General features: G+C 41.2%; 1 protein-coding gene across 3 annotated transcripts in view; it reads right to left on the bottom strand.

The window, feature by feature from the left end:
* Positions 1-272: 272 nt before the first annotated feature.
* LOC117259687 (EF-hand domain-containing protein D1) overlaps positions 273-18,494 on the bottom strand; it is a 66,928-nt gene continuing 48,706 nt past the window's right edge. For 2 of the 3 annotated variants that reach the window (XM_033631294.2, XM_078166834.1), the window contains exons 3-4: positions 6,273-6,407; positions 273-2,097 (exon numbers count right to left, since the gene is read on the bottom strand). In XM_033631294.2, coding sequence (XP_033487185.1) covers positions 1,963-2,097; positions 6,273-6,407 — 270 coding nt within the window. In that variant the 3' untranslated portion in view covers positions 273-1,962. The remainder of the gene's footprint in view (positions 2,098-6,272; positions 6,408-18,494) is intronic. The other variant, XM_033631295.2, reaches the window with a different exon arrangement.

Below are 18,494 nucleotides of genomic sequence, written 5' to 3'. Positions count from 1 at the left end.
TCCAAACCATCCCTTTAAGACCGGAACCCTGCTACAGTCAATTGTTATGCATACAGGGTTGCTGGAGATTTCTAATACATGTTCATGTAGGAAATGAGCTAAATTGATTTAAAATTGAATATCTAGCTTACATTAAACACTTGCACTGCATGCATTGCATGTTCTTGAGAACAGAATATTAACTACACCATACTCAAATTCACAGGACAACTTGTCAACTGTGCAGTTTCGTGAGTCATGAGAATTTAGATCCTAAAAACAAAATCACAAGGTTTAGAAACCATGGAACAACAGGTAAGCATGTTTCCAGCTTTAATCTTAATGTGTGTTTTTACTAACAGAGCTCAGATTCAGTCAGCGGTTGTTAACCTCAGTTTAGACACAAAATAGACATCTGAAGGACTTGTGTAACATTTTGGAAAATTGGTCTATTTGCTTTCTTTCTGAGATTGAGATGGCAAGATTGTGTCATGTCAATGTCAGTCTCATGTTTGTGTGTTCACTATAGTGCTGGAGTTAGGACAGGGTTAGCCTAGATTAGGATTAAGACTGGAAGCAAGGTGAAATAGCTAGCCTGGCTCTGCCTAAAGTAAAAACATAACACCTATGAATACCTCTAAAGCTCACTAAAGAACATATTTTGACTGTTTTGTGTATGCACTGAAAAAAAAAGATGCAACACGTTAGTGAGCATTAGAGGTGTTTGTAACCAGGTTAGCTGTTCCCCCGTTTCCACGCTTGATGTTGAGCTAAGCTAACCATGTCTTGACTCAAGCTGCTCAGAGGTAGAGCGGGAGCGAAAGATCGGCGGTTCGATCCCCGGCTCCTCCAGTCTGCGAAGTATCCTTGAGCAAGATACTGTACCCCAAATTGCTCCCCAATGCTTGTGTGAGTGTGTTAAAACTGAGTAGCAGGTGGTACCTTGTACGGTAGCCTCGGCTACCAGTGCATGAAAAAGCGCTTTGAGTGGTCGGATGACTAGAAAGGCGCTATACAAATGCAGGTCCATTTACCATTTACAAACATAAGACTGGCATGTCTCCTTGTCTCACACTTACAAAGAAAGCAAATATACTCATTTACCAAAATGAACTATTCATTCAAATATAACATCCCTGCTTTTGAAACATGACAGTTCACAGCTAAGTTTTAGTGGTCTTCTTAGAATTTGGGGCGTAATATCAAAACCAGGGGGTTTACCTTTAGTGGCTTAAATCATTATCAAAAGCTGCTCCTGACTGTTTCAATACAATACAGACTATATTCCATTCACGAAAGCCAATCAGAGTATGGCCTGATTAGTGTTGGATCAGTCGACTGAGCCAAAAGACAAAGAAGGTGGCCACAGTCCCAAAGGCTTCATTTTCTACCAACAAATGTTCCCATGCTGTTATGTTAATACTTACTATTATTATACTATTATTATTTTCTATGACTTAACTTTTTCTATGACACTGCAGGTTGAGAGTAGGTTAATTACACCGATCGTAAAAAGATCATATGACCAAACTGTAGCATTAAATTAAAAACACTTAACAAGCAACATTTGCAGAACATATGGAGTACAGCTGAACTTTGCCTAAACAAGTAATGATCCCATGAGGTAAAAACTTCCAGTTCTTCTACAGAAGGACACAAAAATTCTACTGAAATGCATAAAATAATTTGATGATATTTCCATGATTTTGGAGAATTCACTAAATATTTGATTTTGCCTCATTGTTTTTTGTGGAGCAGCTGCAGAAAGTCTGGAATGAGTAGACCTTGCCTGTGATGTGTTATGGAGTATTTTAAAATATTTTAGTAAGTATTTATTTAAATGCATTTTCCTATTTTTGTTATAAAGTCCCAAATTCTGAGCAAGGACACTGATTAAAATGTAAGTGGAGTGACAAGCTATTTCTAAAACTTCAGTAACACTGACTGTGCACGTCAGGACTGTTATATGCCTCCCACAGAGGGTCATGAGCAGAAAGTGGACTGTAGCTGCTTGAAGGCGGCTTGTCTCTGTTTTTTCTCCACTTCCTGTCTCTTGCGTTCTTCTTTTTCCTCTCGAATCTCGGCCTCAAACTTGCTGCCCAGAGATAGAGCCTGCATCTGGTAACATACAAAATGACAGTGATCATTCCCATCAACACAGATGTAAGAAGAAGTAAGCCTGCATGGCTGGTTTCATCTGTCTTACAGTCAACAACCAGCTTCATTTGGCCTGTTTAACTGACCCAAAATTCTGAGTGAATACTTCAGCCCCTAATGATCATCTATATATCAGTTACTCACCCTGTTCCCTTGAATTCTGGTAGATATATTTGTTTTTTGTGCATGTGACACTGCTGAACAGAGATTCCAAGAACAAAGATAAATTCTGTTTTAATTAAATTAAAGGGGGTCTGCTTTAAACAACAGCAGCACAACTATATTAAAACATCAGTTTACAAACTTGACAAAAACTTAACAGGACAGCCAACACAAAATGACCATACTGTGTCCCAAATATATTTCTTGAATTTAATCTTTAATATTAAAACTTTATAAACATGTGGGTGACAATGCACCTAATGAACAAATTGTTGACATTTATTTAAATACAACTGGATAAATGAGACTTGGATCATACTACATGGGTTGTGTGAGAGTCTGTAAATGGATGTTTTGATATAATGTTGCTGCTGTGAAATGTGGTCCTCCTTTACTTAATCAAAAATGTTCCATGCTCCATTTTCATATTCTTCATTTACTGTGGAGGCATTCATGAAAAATAAAGTTTTCTTCATGAATTTACGGTAACACTGGGTGGTCATTTAGCTGGTGAAGTATTCTTTTATCTTAATATGGCAGCATATGATACTGCACATGTTCCAAAATACTTGTGTAAAAACATGTATTTTGTCAGAAAGCAGCTCTGTTGAACTGGAGGTAAGGCACTGTTATCCGGTACATTCTATCCACCACATCTATGCTTCAGCTCAGCTTTATTTTTGAGGTTTATGGAGAGTTCCTTGGACTTAATACATGGCTTTTGGCTTTTGACTAGTAAATACTAAATAGACAGGTGTGTCCTGGGTTGTCTAAGATGCATCTATATGGATCTTAGGCCTCTAGTTTCGCAGACCGGGCGAGGCGCAGGCGCAGCGCACTGCACACTGGGTGTGGCCAGGCAGATTTTGCAAGTGTGGCACACCATGCGCGCTGGTGCAGCTACTCCTCTTTCCCACCTCCGTCCCTCCTACCTGAGCAAGTCAGAAAGAGGGAGGAAAGAAGGCGTGGAGTGGGTTTTACACAGCCAATTCACATCACACCAATCAAATGAGCCCCTCTCCTCACCCTTAAATGCGCCGCGCGAAGGTGTAATGAGAGTTTACTCAATTCGCCATGGCAGAAGAGAGCAGCAGCGTCACACGGCCAAACTTCTCCCAGGAGGAAACTGATGTTTTGGTCCGGGAGGTCCAAGCTCGCAGTGTCCGAATATACCGAACTGCGAGCAGACCTCCATGGGCTGATGATGCAAAGGTAGCCTGGGGGGAGGTCACCACAATTGTAAATCAGTGTTGCCCGGATACACTGAAAACCGTTGCCCAGTGAGAAAAAAAAAAAAAAAATGTGCTCATTTGCATGTCGGACTAGACTAGCCGTCACTGCATGTATAGCCGAACTGACAGCTCTCTGCCTAATCCCCGCCACTGCGGCCACGGTGTGCTGAAAAGACCCGGTGGCGAAGAAGGTCAGAGCCACTGTCACCTTTACAGCAACAGGGAGAGCACAGGTGCCACCAGGGTGCGCATCAGAGGCCATGATGCGCGTCACCACTTGGACCACCTCGCGGGGTAGATGAAAAAGAGTACGACATGAAATGACAATTAAATTGGGCACGGCGGTATTCCAGTCATTATTCGTGTGGCCCACCTGCATTCCAGCTCTGTCATGCCCAAATAGGATGTCCTTTGATGGTACACCCTCTCTGCGTAAGTCCTCCTCCTCCTCCTCACAATAATGTACTCCGTCTTTGTAGATCACGTTAAGCAAGAACATTTTAACATTTGTATAGGCAATCACATGAAGCACGTAGACCCTTAAGACACCGAACATAACTTAAAATTTGTTGACAGCGTTTCTCTCGTGCTCGCGCTCTCTCTTTCTCTCTGGCAGTCTCACTCTGTTTCATTTCTTTTGACTTTTCTAAGATGACAGATGCTGAATATATATTCCCTATCTGATGCTGTGGCTGTTTGTGGTTGGCTGAGAGGGATGTGAACTCATTAGTTTGCAGCTGTGTTAATCAAATCAGGTTGGGTTTCCATTAGGCGTGCCAAACGTGCCAAACGGTGCCAGTCCCCTTTGATCTGACATCTGATGTGACGGTACAGTCGATACAGAGATACATTTATGTACTGATTGCAGATAGTTGCATTGAATAGTGGTTTTTGTGGGTATTTATTTCATTGTTAATGTGCCTGACATTCTGGAAACCTGCCTGTGAGGTTTTGGTGACGTGTGCGCACTGTCCACTGGTCAGCCAAACTTCCACTTACACCGGCTGCGCTCCGCCTGCGCTGACAGTAGACCTGGTTTCTGGCGAGCTTTTAGCACATCTTCAGCGAAGCCTTTTGGCACGAAACTGTCACTGCGCCAAGCTGGATCTGTTGACACCTTCCCCTGCTGCGCCGCCACACCCATCTCAGCGCACCTCAGTCTGCCAAACTACCAAACTGAGCGCGCCTCGAGTTGCGCTGCTCAAAACTAGCTCTGCACGGGGTTTGCCACCCTGCACCGTGCCGGGAAACTAGAGGCCTTAGTCTTAAACTGGGCATGTCCTGGTATAATGGGTTAATACCCATTATACCAGGACATGCCCAGTTTAAGACTAGGGACCTTTGTCCCTTACCAGGTGGTCAGAGTTTAATTCATGTTTGTGTAATACTTGTTTGTGTACATACTAATGCAGAAATGTGTGTACGCCAAAAAAATATTCAGATTTATAAATCTGCCAGTACGCAGTTTCCTTTTATAAATCCCAAATCAACTTGGAATTGTACGCATGTGGATCAGCCTCATATCCCGCCCTCTACATGCCCACATTCAACCATAAATTGTCAATGGAAAGCACCACATTAATGCTGATGCATAGAAATTACCCTGCTGATCAATGGGTCTTTCTTGTTTATCATAGCAACAACAACCCCACGGAAGACAAAGAGGATGAATTTTTGTGACACAGAAATCGAGGTGCTTGTTGGTGAGGTGGAGGTTAGAAGCACATATTGTTTGTTGGACGCAAAAGGAAAAGCAGCAAGTGGCAACAAGTTGCTGCTGCAGTTAATACAGTGAGTTCATCAAACAGAAGAGTAACTAAAATTAAAGAAAAATAAGTCAGATCTGAAGATGGAAGCAATAAAAAAAAAAGAATTGCACCTCAGCATCTTTGCTAATTTATACAATCAATATGTGCAGGTGGGCATTAATTTTATCAGTTAGCCTGGTTAACGTGGTTAAGGTGAAAATGACTCAGTGTATTCATGCTTAATTTCTGGAAAAAGAAAAGCTAGACTTTCCTGAATCCTACCACCTGCCACAGATTGACATCATCCAGCTGTGCATGGTGTGCTCCACAGCTAACCACGAGTGTCAGCAGCATACAGTCCGGACCACATCCTCTCCTCTGCGCTCCACTGGTGGGGATGTGATGGTGAGACAACGCTGATGGAATACTGAGCAGGATTTGATTTGAGAGTTGAGTTGAATTCTAACTTTTACAATAAAAAGGTGCTCATGGAAAAGTTCTGGCTCACTGGCACAAACACAAATAACACTGCTGCATTTCAGTGTTTATAAAGTGGATTGATAAGAAACGTGATTTGCGGTGAATTTAAATGTGAGAGATCATAAGATGTATAACAATTCCTCTCACATTTAATTTCTACAATCTGGCTTCAATTCACCACCTCACCATCTGTGTCATTGCCAATTTACCCTTGCTCCAAAATGTGCATATGCATGGGACTGCGTTTCTCTGAATTTGAGCACTTTTCCTTGGTCGTCTTTTTTTTTTTTTTTTTTTTTAAATCCTAATTTATGCTTAGAAAGTGCCGTACAAACATTTCAAGCCTTTTTTGTGCATATGCAGTGATTTTAAAATGAGACCTGATGAGGAAAAAGTTATCAAAAATTCTTGAAATTATAATTTATTACCAACACTATAATGTAAATAAAAAAAAATCATTTTATTGATGTGACTCAGAGCACATACAAGACAATATAGTATAAACATAGACTACCTTGGCTTCAAAGAAGTCTTTGGCCCCCATCACTCCCTCAATGGAGACGTTGATCTCAGACAGTCTAGCCAGAGCCATTAGACCACTCTCCTCCTGCAGCTCTCCAGCAGCTGCTCTCCGAAAGATCAACAGGAACTGCAGCAAGTTCAACAACATTCAGCAAACAAATCTCACAAGTCTCATTATGTTCATGTGACAAACTCTATTTCTAGCTACCCAAAGGACGGAGCACAATTTCCCACCTCTATTCAAGTCTATAACACCTGCAGGCCAACCCCAGGTTAGTTTGTGAACTACTGAAATATAATAAGGTATGGATCCAGATCAGTTCAAAATGCAGTAGCTCTCCTAAGGACCTTACCAATTCAGTTTTTACTGTGCCTTCAGAAAGCAGACTCACACCAACTAACTTCTTCAGAGAAGGGGGCTTTTTCCTCCCCATCCTGTTGTAAAAAACATGGTCAGGAGCATTACTGTTTGTATTGAAATATGAATTTAGCATATTTGCCAATATAATTTGCAGTATGATTGGCACGTCTATAGTTTTAAGTTGAACAGATTAGAACATTTATTAGAGGTATTATCGCCAGCTAATTTTTGTAGATACTGTGTGCCAAGGCTACACAATTAATATGATTGATAATGAGATCACAGTAATGTATCACTATTGCTCACTGACTTTAGGGCCAAATATTTCTATTGCACTCTCACACGATGATCAAAGTTTATTTCTTAGGATAAACCCCTTGAGATGTACCATCTCGTTTTCAAGGGGGTCCCAACATAAATCACAATCAGTACACAAGACAAAACAACGACAGAAGACAACCCATATACATAACAACAACAACAAAACTTAACAACCAACTGACGGCCAGTGGCCAGCATAACACTAATTACTATCATATATAGACCAATAATGTGAGCATTAGATGAAAGCAGTAAGTATTAACAGTGTAGTGACAGCTTATAGGTAACAACTGCACTTAGTTTCAAGGTGAGAGGACAAGGCATGCTTAAACATACCTAATGATGAGATTGATCTGATATTAATAGGTAAATTATTCCAAATCAGAGGGGGCTTTGAACAGGAAAGCTCTTTTGCCAATTGTTTACTTTGCATGAGGAACTGAGAAATAGAGTAGAGTGTCTAACATGATGATGTGAAGTAAAGGGTACAAGATAATGTTGTAAAAAGGAGGATAATTAAAAGAAATACATTTCAAGATAAGTTGAAGCCAGTGACTATGTCTCCTTACATTTAGAGATGACCATTTCAGTGATTCATACATTGTGCAGTGATGAGTAAGGAAAGGACATCTGGGGACAAATCTGCAGAGTAGGTGTAACGGTACACAAAAATCTTGGTTCGGTACGTACCTCGGTACACAAGTCACGGTTCAGTTTTTTTTGGTACAGTAATGAAAAAAATAGACAACTATTAAATATCTTTTACTTATTGGTAACCTTATTAAAACATACCACCACAGCAGTTAACTCTTTTTACACAATTTTTGAATGAAACAAATATATATAAAATCCTGCTTTTTCACATTGTTTGAATGAAAATAGAAATATAAAAGTGAAAAATAAAATCCTGCTGTTTTTTTAACACATTTTTTGAATGAAAAATATAAATATACATTTCTGCTTTAACAGTTTTACTCAATTAAAATAAAAAGTATAGTGCAGCTGGTCAGCTTTAAAGCCTGCTCAGATTCAGTTTTACTAGGAACTTACTTAGCTTTCCCACTTTGTTAAAGTGCAGTAAACAAAACATGCTTATATCTAAAGTGCAGCTTAAACAATTTTACTCAACTCCAATGGCGTTGGTTATTTATTTAGCGCGATGGTCAGGGAAACGCTCTTTCTTTTTAAACGACGACGATATTGTAGTTTGCACCAGATTGCTTTTTCTAGTCATGCCGGTTAACATTCAAACTCGGGTGGTGTCGCTTTACATGCGTTAGCATGTTAGACGTGTTTCCAAGTACATACCCGACCGCTGTTCTGCAGTGTCGACATACTGCTTTTGTCTTGTCCACTTGTTTATTTCCATCTTCGTATTTTACTCTGAAACCAAAGTGTTCCCAAACGGAGGACTTAAGGTTTGCAGGTGGGTCTTCAGGTTCGTGAAGCTCACTTGCCATGTTGTCAAAATGCGAGAATGCGCTGCACAAAGTGAAAGCGGAGATTTACGGGACTCGGTCCGTCACTCAATTATGTCCATCGGGGAACTAGATATTTTAAATGGTTTGGCTTGCAAAAACAAAATTAAAATAAAACAAAATAAAATAAAATAAAATAATATCCTGCGCCCAATAATTCGGTACAGGGTCGTGCTGAACCGAAAGTCGCGTACTGAACGGTTCGACACAAATACATGTACTGTTACGGCCCTACTGCAGAGTCTATTAAAAGCTGGGTTAATTGGAACAAGATCTGATTTTGTTTAGGGATGCACCGAAATGAAAATTTGTGGCCGAAGCCGAATAATATTAAACGCTTGGCCGAATACCGAGTACTGAATACTGAATATCGTTTAGTTTTTCATTAGTTTTTGCAGATGAACCCCCTCCAGATTAGTGTTGTCACGGTACCAAAATTGGATCCCACTGTACGATACCAATGAAAATATCATGGTTCTGAGTAGTATCACGATACCACAGTGAAAATGAGGCAGATGTGCCTTTTGTCATTTATAAAAAGATAAATCACTTTTCTATAATACATCAATATTTCAATGGAATAAATTACTTATTGACTTATTCATACTTCAAAAACAGCATCAATGAGTGATGAACATGGGGGGATCAAAATAAAATAAAATAAATAAATAAAATAAGAATCAACCAGCCACCCTCTTCCCTTTCATAAGTAATGAACAGTCCCTAAAGTGCGGTGAGGTTTGTGGGCCGTGAACGGCTCGTTTCTCCACTGACACGTCACATACCTGTGTTCGGCTGGCTCGGCTGTTCAGGTACTTCTGGGCAGTCCGCACGCCAAGAAGAGGATATTATTGGAGCCGACTTCTCTGTCGCTGGTAAGCCGATGGCCGCCATATTTGACAGGAATACGTTACTGTCTGTGTCTGTGACCGAATACCGAATGTGTGGTTTTTTGCAATATTCGGCCGAATATATTCGGTTACCGAATATTCAGTGCATCCCTAATTTTGTTGCATTTTGATAAACAACATCACAGTAGTCCAATATTGGAAGAATTAGTTGAGAGGCAAGTTTTTTATTAACATTGGCCGCGTTTCCCAGTCAAGAGCGATCTTAAGACTTAAGAGCACAGGTAATGTCTTTGGTAAGAAGGGTCGCTAAGATATGAGTGTTTCCCAGATGCGATCTTAATGCCCTTCTTAGGATTGCTCTAAAGATTGCTCTTTAAGAAGCTCTTAACAGGAGCTGTCCACTACTGCGGTGCTGAAACTAAATCAATCGATGTCAGGGAAATCGATCACCCACCACTTAATCAGCGCATAAGTCACACACAGCGCTGCTACCTAACGCACTAATTCTCTGCTGCTCGTGTGTATGTGTTCTAATAATTCTAATGAAAAACTAAGACGATATTTGTTATTGACCTATTTTCATGATGAAAACAAGACTACAACTAAATAAGAAATAGTCTTGGTAAGAGAATCATGAGGAAATGTATTATATTTAAACAAAAAACACAGACACCTTGCTGAGGCCTGTGCCATCTCCCACCACCTCCAGGAAGCTCCCCACTGCATAAAAATGCAGCGCAGCCAGGCACTGCACCTCGGGGCTGAGGGCGAAATTGCACCGGGTTCAATCAATCAATCAATCAATCAATCAATCAATCAATCAATCAATCAGTCAATCAATTTTATTTATAAAGCCCAATATCACAAATCACAATTTGCCTCACAGGGCTTTACAGCATAGAACATCCCTCTGTCCAGGATGGACAGATGTGCAAAAGATGTCGTACAGAACAGATCAACATAATAAATTAACAGTAATCTGTATGACACAATGAGACAGAAAGAGAGATGCAGGACAGACAGTAATGACAGTAGCTTACAAAAACATTATTGAAAGTAATAATATTATAATTATAATTCTGGCTATTGTGGTAAAATATGTTGAAAATATATATTAATATCTGATAGTATATATATGTGACAATAATCATGTGTGTATAATAACAGTAGAAATATGACTAATGATAACAGCAGCAGCAGGCATCTGGCAGGACCACGGCAGCAGCACAACCACACACGTCAGACTATCCAGGCACCGCCGCGATATAAGTTAACCTGCGAGACAGTGGAGCACAAAGGCTCCGGAGAAGAAGCTGAGTTAGTGACATGCAGTACAGCTGAGTTAGCAAGATTGCTAATTTGCCCTCCGGATGTGTGGAGACACTAGTTGATGAGGCGTTGTATCTCAGCACGGAGCAGCCGGTACTTCATTTGGACAGACCGGTCTGACAGCACATCGAGTTGGCTGAAGTGCTGACGCACAAATGCATTTACATATACAGTTTGGCTTTGCACATGGCGACGCTGTTGGTTAGCAGCTAGAATATGCTGTAAAGCAGCCATGGTATCTGGTATGGTATGGTATGTGGGTGTGATGTGGCAACGCCTTTTATATAGAATATATAATATATAGAATAGCGGGTGGAGCGTCCCTTGATGAGGTTCCAGCTGAGCTCAATTACACTTGTCAGTTGCCTGATATCTGAATGTCGCAGGTTTGGGGGGTGGATGTGCTTCTGTTGTGCCCTGATGCATTTTTTTGGATGCGGTAAACTATCTCATATGTGCATGCAGATGAGAGACATATGCGGACAAATTATGATAAATGATAGTCATGATGATTAATTTTATTTGTGTGCCTGATGTGCACAGCACATACAGGAACACACTTGTTATTCCTCAACTTATTTTTCATCTTACTATTATTTTTCTTCCGCCAGATTTCAGTGTGTAACTTGTGCCACAGCTTTGAGCGCACACAGGGTCTTCATAAAACATGTAGATTCAAGATTCAAAGTGTTTATTGTCATATGCAAGTAAGGACACACGTTTCCCTGAAATTTGTTCTTTTCTGTCACCAATTAATGCTAAACAATATAAATCTGAAGTATAAAGTAGATCAAAATATATACGGTGCGCACTGTTTTAACATCTCCTTGCTTAGTGTAATATTAATTTGCCTGACGCGGCTTGATCTGTGAGCGTTTGGCCACTAAGAAGGCTGTTAAGATTGGGTCAGCTTGATCTTACAACTCCTTCTTAGTGAAAGATCTTCTTAAGCCAAGAGCGATCTGGGAGACGCGTTTTTCTTTCATGGTCAAGCTTAAGAGCATTCTTGAGAAGCTCTTAGCGCTATAAGCGATCTGGGAAACATGGCCATTATATGTAAAGCAGTTATGTGAATGATATAAATTATTAATTCCAAAATTGACTTTACATAAAACATAATCAATATGTGCTTTAAATAAGAGTTCAGGGTAAAGATATACACTGAGATATTTCATTTTGTCACTTTATGCAGATGAGGGCAATTTTTACATGTCATTACACAGGAGCCTGTTTTTGATTTAAGCTTTTGTCTAGTACCAAAGATCATAATATAGGATTTTGTTTTATTGAATAATAATTTATTATGTGAAAGCCAATCTTGTAGGATACAGAAATCAGATTGAAGAGAAGCTTGAAGTTGTAGTAAATGCGGTTTAGATGTGTATATGACAGTATCATCCGCATAAAGCTGAACATTACAGTTATTGAATATAGTTGGTAAATCATTAACATAGATAGACAAAAGAAGTGGTCCCAGTGTTGAACCTTGGGACACACCTCTTTGCTGAATCAACAGATCTGATTTATTACCATGCAGTACGACACATTGTTTACGATTGTGAAGGTATGAATTGAACCACAAAACTGCATTATCAGATAGACCAATAGCATGGAGTTTATTTAAAAGTAAATAACGATCAACAAAATCAAAAGCTTTGGTTAAATCAATAAAAATTACACCAGTAAGTTCCCCATTATCTGCAGCAGAAACACATCATTAGTAAATTTGAGTAGTGCAGTAGTAGTAGAATGGTTATGCGATGCCAATCATGCAGCACGCCGGGAATTTGACCGGCGTTTTAAATCGGCATATTTTAGACTGACCGGCCGGTCGCAGGTCACGGCCGATCACGTGAAAACCGGCCCGATTCCGAGCACTGCCGATAAATCGGTGGAAATCTAACATTCTTTATAATAGTTTAATTTTGCATTTCAGGTTTTAGTCTTGCTCAGATTTCTAAGTTGCCTATATACTTCCCAATCAACATTACCTCTGGTCTGGCGGAATTTAGTCCGTGCCTTGTCCCTCTGTCTGAAGAGACCAGTAAGTTCAGGGCTAAACCAGGCGAGATGTTTACCCTTGGCCTTAGCAATTTTCCACGGAGCATGCTTGTCCACGACAGAATTAAATTCAGTATAAGGAAATTCCCAGGCATCTTGAACATTCGGAATTAATTGGTATCAGTCCCAGTTAATTGCTATCAAATCATTTATAAATAAATCTAAATTCAATTTCTTGTGTTGTCTGATTCTGATTAGTTTTGGTGGTGATTTAGGTAATTTCATTTTCCAAACACAGTGGACAACTGAATGATCGCTGAAGCAGTCAGACATAACACCTGCCCTTAAGATCCTGGATGGGTGTGAGACTAGTATCCAGTCAAGCAAAGATTGGGATCTAGGAGTGGTTCCTGTAGGCTCATTAATTAGTTGTGTAACATTTGGACTAATAAGTATATTTTCAGATGACCTATCTAACCAATTTTTATTGAAATCTCCTAATAGTATGATTTCATATTTACAGGAAATGGAATTGATGGTAGAAGTAATGCAATTGGAGGACTCAGCAGGGGAAGAAGGTGGTCTATATATGCTCCCAATGGTAATACATTTATTTGTATGAAAAATTATCTGAACAAAAATGCATTTGAAATGTAGAGGAGCAACTGTGGGTATAATTAACTCAGATGCAAGATCAGAAGAAACATATATAGTGACACCACCACCCCTGGAGCATCTATCAGATCTATATAGTACATAGTTTGTGAGATTTATTTCATTATCTGAGATTATTATTTAGCCATGTTTCAGAAAGTGTGATGATGTTAGGCTTATGTAGGGCAACCCATACACAAAGTAAGTCAATTTTAGGTACAAGACTCCTGATATTTAAGTGAATGATTTTTAATCCTTTAGTTTCATCCATTTATGGAGTAAAAACTGCAATGGTACCGTCACTAATTGAACACAGTTTTGAAAATAGTTGTATCCAGAAATGCAGAAGAGGGTTGTAAAGATTAGAAGATTCATAGACACATATAGACTACACACACACACACACACACACACAAGAAAAACAAAACAAAACACATAACAAATACATCCCTCAAGAACAGCCCAGCAACCCCAGACACCATATCCCAGAGTATTTCCATAAGTAAACCAGACTTTATATATACCATCTATTAAACTCAAAAGCCCAGTCTAAATTAATTATGAAAATAAAAAGAAAACGTAGCTCACAACAGAAATAATTGACAGGCAGCGAGTAACATTAACAGCTAGGGGCAGAAGTGCTACGCTAGCCGGCGTTAACATGCCAAAGAAGAAGAAGAAGAAGTAGCCAATCAACAGTCAGCACGAGGGCAGAATGTAAACAAAACATTGACAACTGAGGTAGATTAATAACTGTTGCATCAAACAACAACTAAAGCAAATGAGGAAAAAACAGTCGCACCTCAAGCATCACTATCAGGGCAGCTCCGCCGAGTCTTTTGAAGAGGAAAATATGAAAGAGCCAGTTTGATGAACTGACGGTTGAAGGCTAATTTTGTGTTAAGTTTAGCCGCAGTATCATCGCCTCACCTCTGCAGGTAATCATAATCCCGGAGAAGATGTGGGGGACATGAAGGCTGCTTCAGCGTCTTTATGGCAGTTGAAATATTGCTGTTTGCCATCAACACAGCGTGCAAGGATAGAGGAGAGAGTACTTCAAAAAGATCATGAAGTTTGCATTTCACAGGATCAAAGCTCCGGTGCTTCCTCGTCAGATCGGAACTGTAGCCCGGGTAAATGTGGATGCGAGACCCGTTCTATTCCAGCTTCTTTTTCTCCCTTGCAAGGCGAAGTATTTTCACCTTATCTTGGAGATACAGAAGTTTGATCATGATAGGCCTGGGATTGGTTCTGCCACTTTGTCGGACAGTCAGAGAGCGATGGGCCCTCTCAATGATCGGAGGAGCGGTGAAGTTGTTATGTCCCAGAAGCTGTGGAATTAGCTGAGACATGAAGCCGATGATATCCGTACCCTCAGCGGACTCATGAATCCCAAGGAAGTGGAGATTAGACTGTCGGCTTCGGTTTTCCAGGTCATCAACCTTGTCCATCAGTGAGGAGTTGTCTTTTTCCAGGCGTTGGACTTGAGCAGAAAGCTCATGTATGTTGTCCTCATTCCCCCCATGTGCTGCTCTAATAGATGAACTTGCTCTCCCAAAATAGAAAGAGAGATCTGAATGTTAATCAAAGTGCTTTGAATGCGATCCACTTTTGTATCGAGTTGCGTGAGAATGTCAGTCTTAGTTTGTTGAATGCTGTCTCACAGAGTTTGAAGTGAGATATGGTGGTCATCCATTGTGGCAAGGACGCCAAAAGCAGTCAGATACACCGATATTGTAGTTGCTTAAACTGACTTACTTGCTCACTATACAAGTATAGATGCAGATCAGATAAAAAAATTTGTGGATCAGGCTGAAGGAGAACCTGTAAAGCTACCAAAATTGCAGTAATCAGACTGGCAATTGAGACATGTTCACTCACGCTGCGGCCATCTTTTTCGATATTATATTTGATATATTTAAATAAGCAGAGCACTGCTTTTGTACAAATCCAAATCAGACTGGTCCTTTTTCACAGTGCATCTTCTGGAAGCAAAATATAAAGAAAATTGTACCTTAGATATAGGCTAACAAAAAATAAACATGACATTACAGAATGTAACCAAATGAAAACAGCATTTATTGGGTACATATCATTGGGCAAATGGCATATGTTTCAGTCTGTCTGATCCACCACTCTTTCTTTTCAACATCGCTGTTATGATTGTCTGAGTTGATGCTGGAAAGGGACAGGGATTCAGTCAGGTAGTGTTTATGACGTAATTTTTGGCTATCATGTAAATTATTCATTTTATTTTTTTATATATACTTTATTAATCCCCCTGAGGGTAAATTAAATTTTTCATCCACTGTGTGTTTTTATCTATAGGCCATCTAAGGTTAACACAGGTTTTCTTCAAGAATGGTAATGGTAAATGGACCTCCGGAAGTGCAGCTGCGGATGGCAGAAAGTGACTTCGCTCAGAGGAGTGCACATCCATCAAGGAAGAGGTGTGGAAGGCAGCCTGAACGGCGCACTGCTACGGCAGGTCAGATGGAAGGGACCCACAGCCAGGTAGAAAAACACAGTGCAGCAGGACCCAACAGTGCCGAAAGGGCAACAGTAGAGGACGTTCAACAAGGGATGGAGTCAACCCCGCAGAGTGACTGGCACGCTAACCCCCCCCCCCCCCCCCCCCATCAGCCACACCAGCAAGTCAGCCCAAGCAGCTAGAAAAGCGGAGTAAGATCAAATGGCCAAAGGCAGGAAACCTAGAGGAGTGGCGCAGAGAGAGGTTTGGAGAATGCCCAGACAAGCGAGCCACAGCCTTGACACAGAAAGGACGGAGGGAGAAGCACATCGAAGAGCTCCTATACAACAGATGCCAGCCTTGAAAAGTTGGAAAGCAGTCCCAGAAGAAAAAACAGGCCTCAAACTTCTGTGGGATGAGCTCAAACAGAAGGTGGCAAAGCAATGCCGGGCAGACCAGATTAGGAGGCGGAGGAAGAGAAAGGAGGAGAGGAGAGATTTCTTCAAGGATCCTTTTAGGTAAGCCCGTCAGCTGCTGGAGAAAATGCAAAGTGGGAAGCTGGTCAACTCCAAGCAAGACCTAGCAGTACGTGAAAAACCAGTACAAAGATGCAGCCAAAGATACACCACTTGGCTCGCCAGGATACATTCCACAGCAGGATCATCATCACTGAGTATCCTCTTTGACACCTCCCCGTGGAAGGTCCTAGAGGTCCTCCAAGGGCAAGGTCAGCCTCAGCACCTGGGCCAAACAGGCTACCTTACAAATTCTATAAGAACTGCCCGCAAGTGGCCAATATTTTGTGGAAGATCATGAGGGTCGCCTGGAAAAGGAATCCATCCCAGCTGAATGGCAACAAGCAGTAGGAATAGTCATTCCCAAGGAGCAGAATTCCAACACCATCAACCAATTCAGGAGCATTGCCTTACTGAATGTGGAAGGGAAGGTTTTCTTCTCAGTCCACCTAGATGAGCTCACAGGGTGGGCAAGAATAAAGATCAAGCCTGCAAAGTCCTGGAGTCTCTCGATCAATGAAGGGGTGAGGTGCGGTAGGACAGTGTTCACGGCAGGAGGAGAGAAGCCCCCACTTCTGACAGAGCAGCCAATCCAAAGTCTGGGCAGGGAGTACACTTCTGACCTCTCCGACAAACAGATGGGAAGGGCTGTGCAGAAGCAGCTGACCCACGGCCTGACAAGGATTGACAGCAGCCAACTCCCCGGAAACTGAAGCTGTGGTTCTACCAATTCACACTGTTCCAGCATGTGATGTGGCCTCTGAAGGTGTGGGAAATTCCATTGACTTGGGCCAGCAGGCTACATGACATCACCAACACCTACATCAGGAAGTGGTTAGGCCTCCTTCGCTGCTTCTCAGATGCAGGTCTCTTTGGCAAAAATGCCAAAAAAAATGTAAGCATGGGGTAAAAACTGGAGAAGGCTCATCTTCTTGTCGAGCTGAAAAATTCCAGGGACCAGGCTGCTAGGGGCACAGCAGCGGGTGTCCGAACAGGCCGCAAGTGGAGGGCCCAGGTAGAGGTGGACCAAGCAGGCTGAAGCACATGGAGGTCATGGGGAGAGTGTAGGAAGGCCGGGCTGGGTTTGGCTGGGGAGAACCAGTCAAGCTCTGGTCCAAAGCCTCTAGGAAGGAGAGGAAGACCATGATCATGGAGGAAGTGCCACGGGTGGAGCAGGAGTGCTACCTCATCAAGGCCATGTCCCAGGGCAAACAGGGGGTGTGGACTCGGTGGGAGGACACAATCCAAACAGGCATGGCTCAGCTTCGTGGTGAGGGCAGCGTATGATAACCTTCCCTGCCCACAAAACCTGTCGCAGTGGTTTGGGGGTGAAGAAAAGTGTTCCCTGTGCAGCAAAAACAACATATCACTCATATCACAGTCATTATAAAGGCTACATACACATGCTATATCTTGTTTTTTCAGGATAATCTGGGCTAACCAAATTTGCCATCATTTCATGTCCTTCTATGTGCCTGTATTTTATATTAATTTTTATATCAATGAAAAAAAAAATGTGACTAAATTCTTACATTTTTACATGTATCTCACCATAGCAAGTTGGAAGAAGACATATTCTGCCATATATGAAGAGGGGAGACTCTCTGGAATCTGGCAATATAAGAACCATGATGGTGGGACATTCTGTCACTTCACAGTTGTCCAAAACATGTGGTTTGTGCCAGGCGGACATGATTGCCAGTATTTTTTCATTATTGCAAGAAATTCCATTGACTCATTCACAAGTCAAAAATGTGTTTTATCTGAAAGAAACATGCAATATTTGCATCTAAGATAATAGAAAAATAGTCAACTAAGTGCAATGATGTCCTCCAAGATAGTATTTGCCACTTTGTTTGCAGTAAACAAAGTTTGTTGTTGTTTTTCAGTTTCAGTTATATATTGGGGGGCATTTTGGGCATTGGGGGGGGACACATGTCCTCCTCAATGTATATGGTGACTACGGCCCTGTCATGCATGCATAATTAGGCTACAGTTGTCTGGGTGCGAAAAGGTGAAGTGGCTGGTCTTGTCATACAAAGTTTGATGGAGTGTCAACTGGACAATATGGAGATATTTGCATCTTGAAAGCCGGACTACAAATGTGGATTGACAGGGAGAAACACACGCAAGCCTAAGACGTGGTAAGATACGATATTCCTCACTATATGAAGTGACTGATAACAAGATCTGTATAATGGATTGTGAAGAAATTCTTCAGGTTTTTATTTTGT

Source organism: Epinephelus lanceolatus, chromosome 4 (assembly GCF_041903045.1).
Source record: "Epinephelus lanceolatus isolate andai-2023 chromosome 4, ASM4190304v1, whole genome shotgun sequence".
Taxonomy (NCBI): domain Eukaryota; kingdom Metazoa; phylum Chordata; class Actinopteri; order Perciformes; family Serranidae; genus Epinephelus; species Epinephelus lanceolatus.
This window is presented reverse-complemented; position numbering and strand designations above follow the sequence as displayed.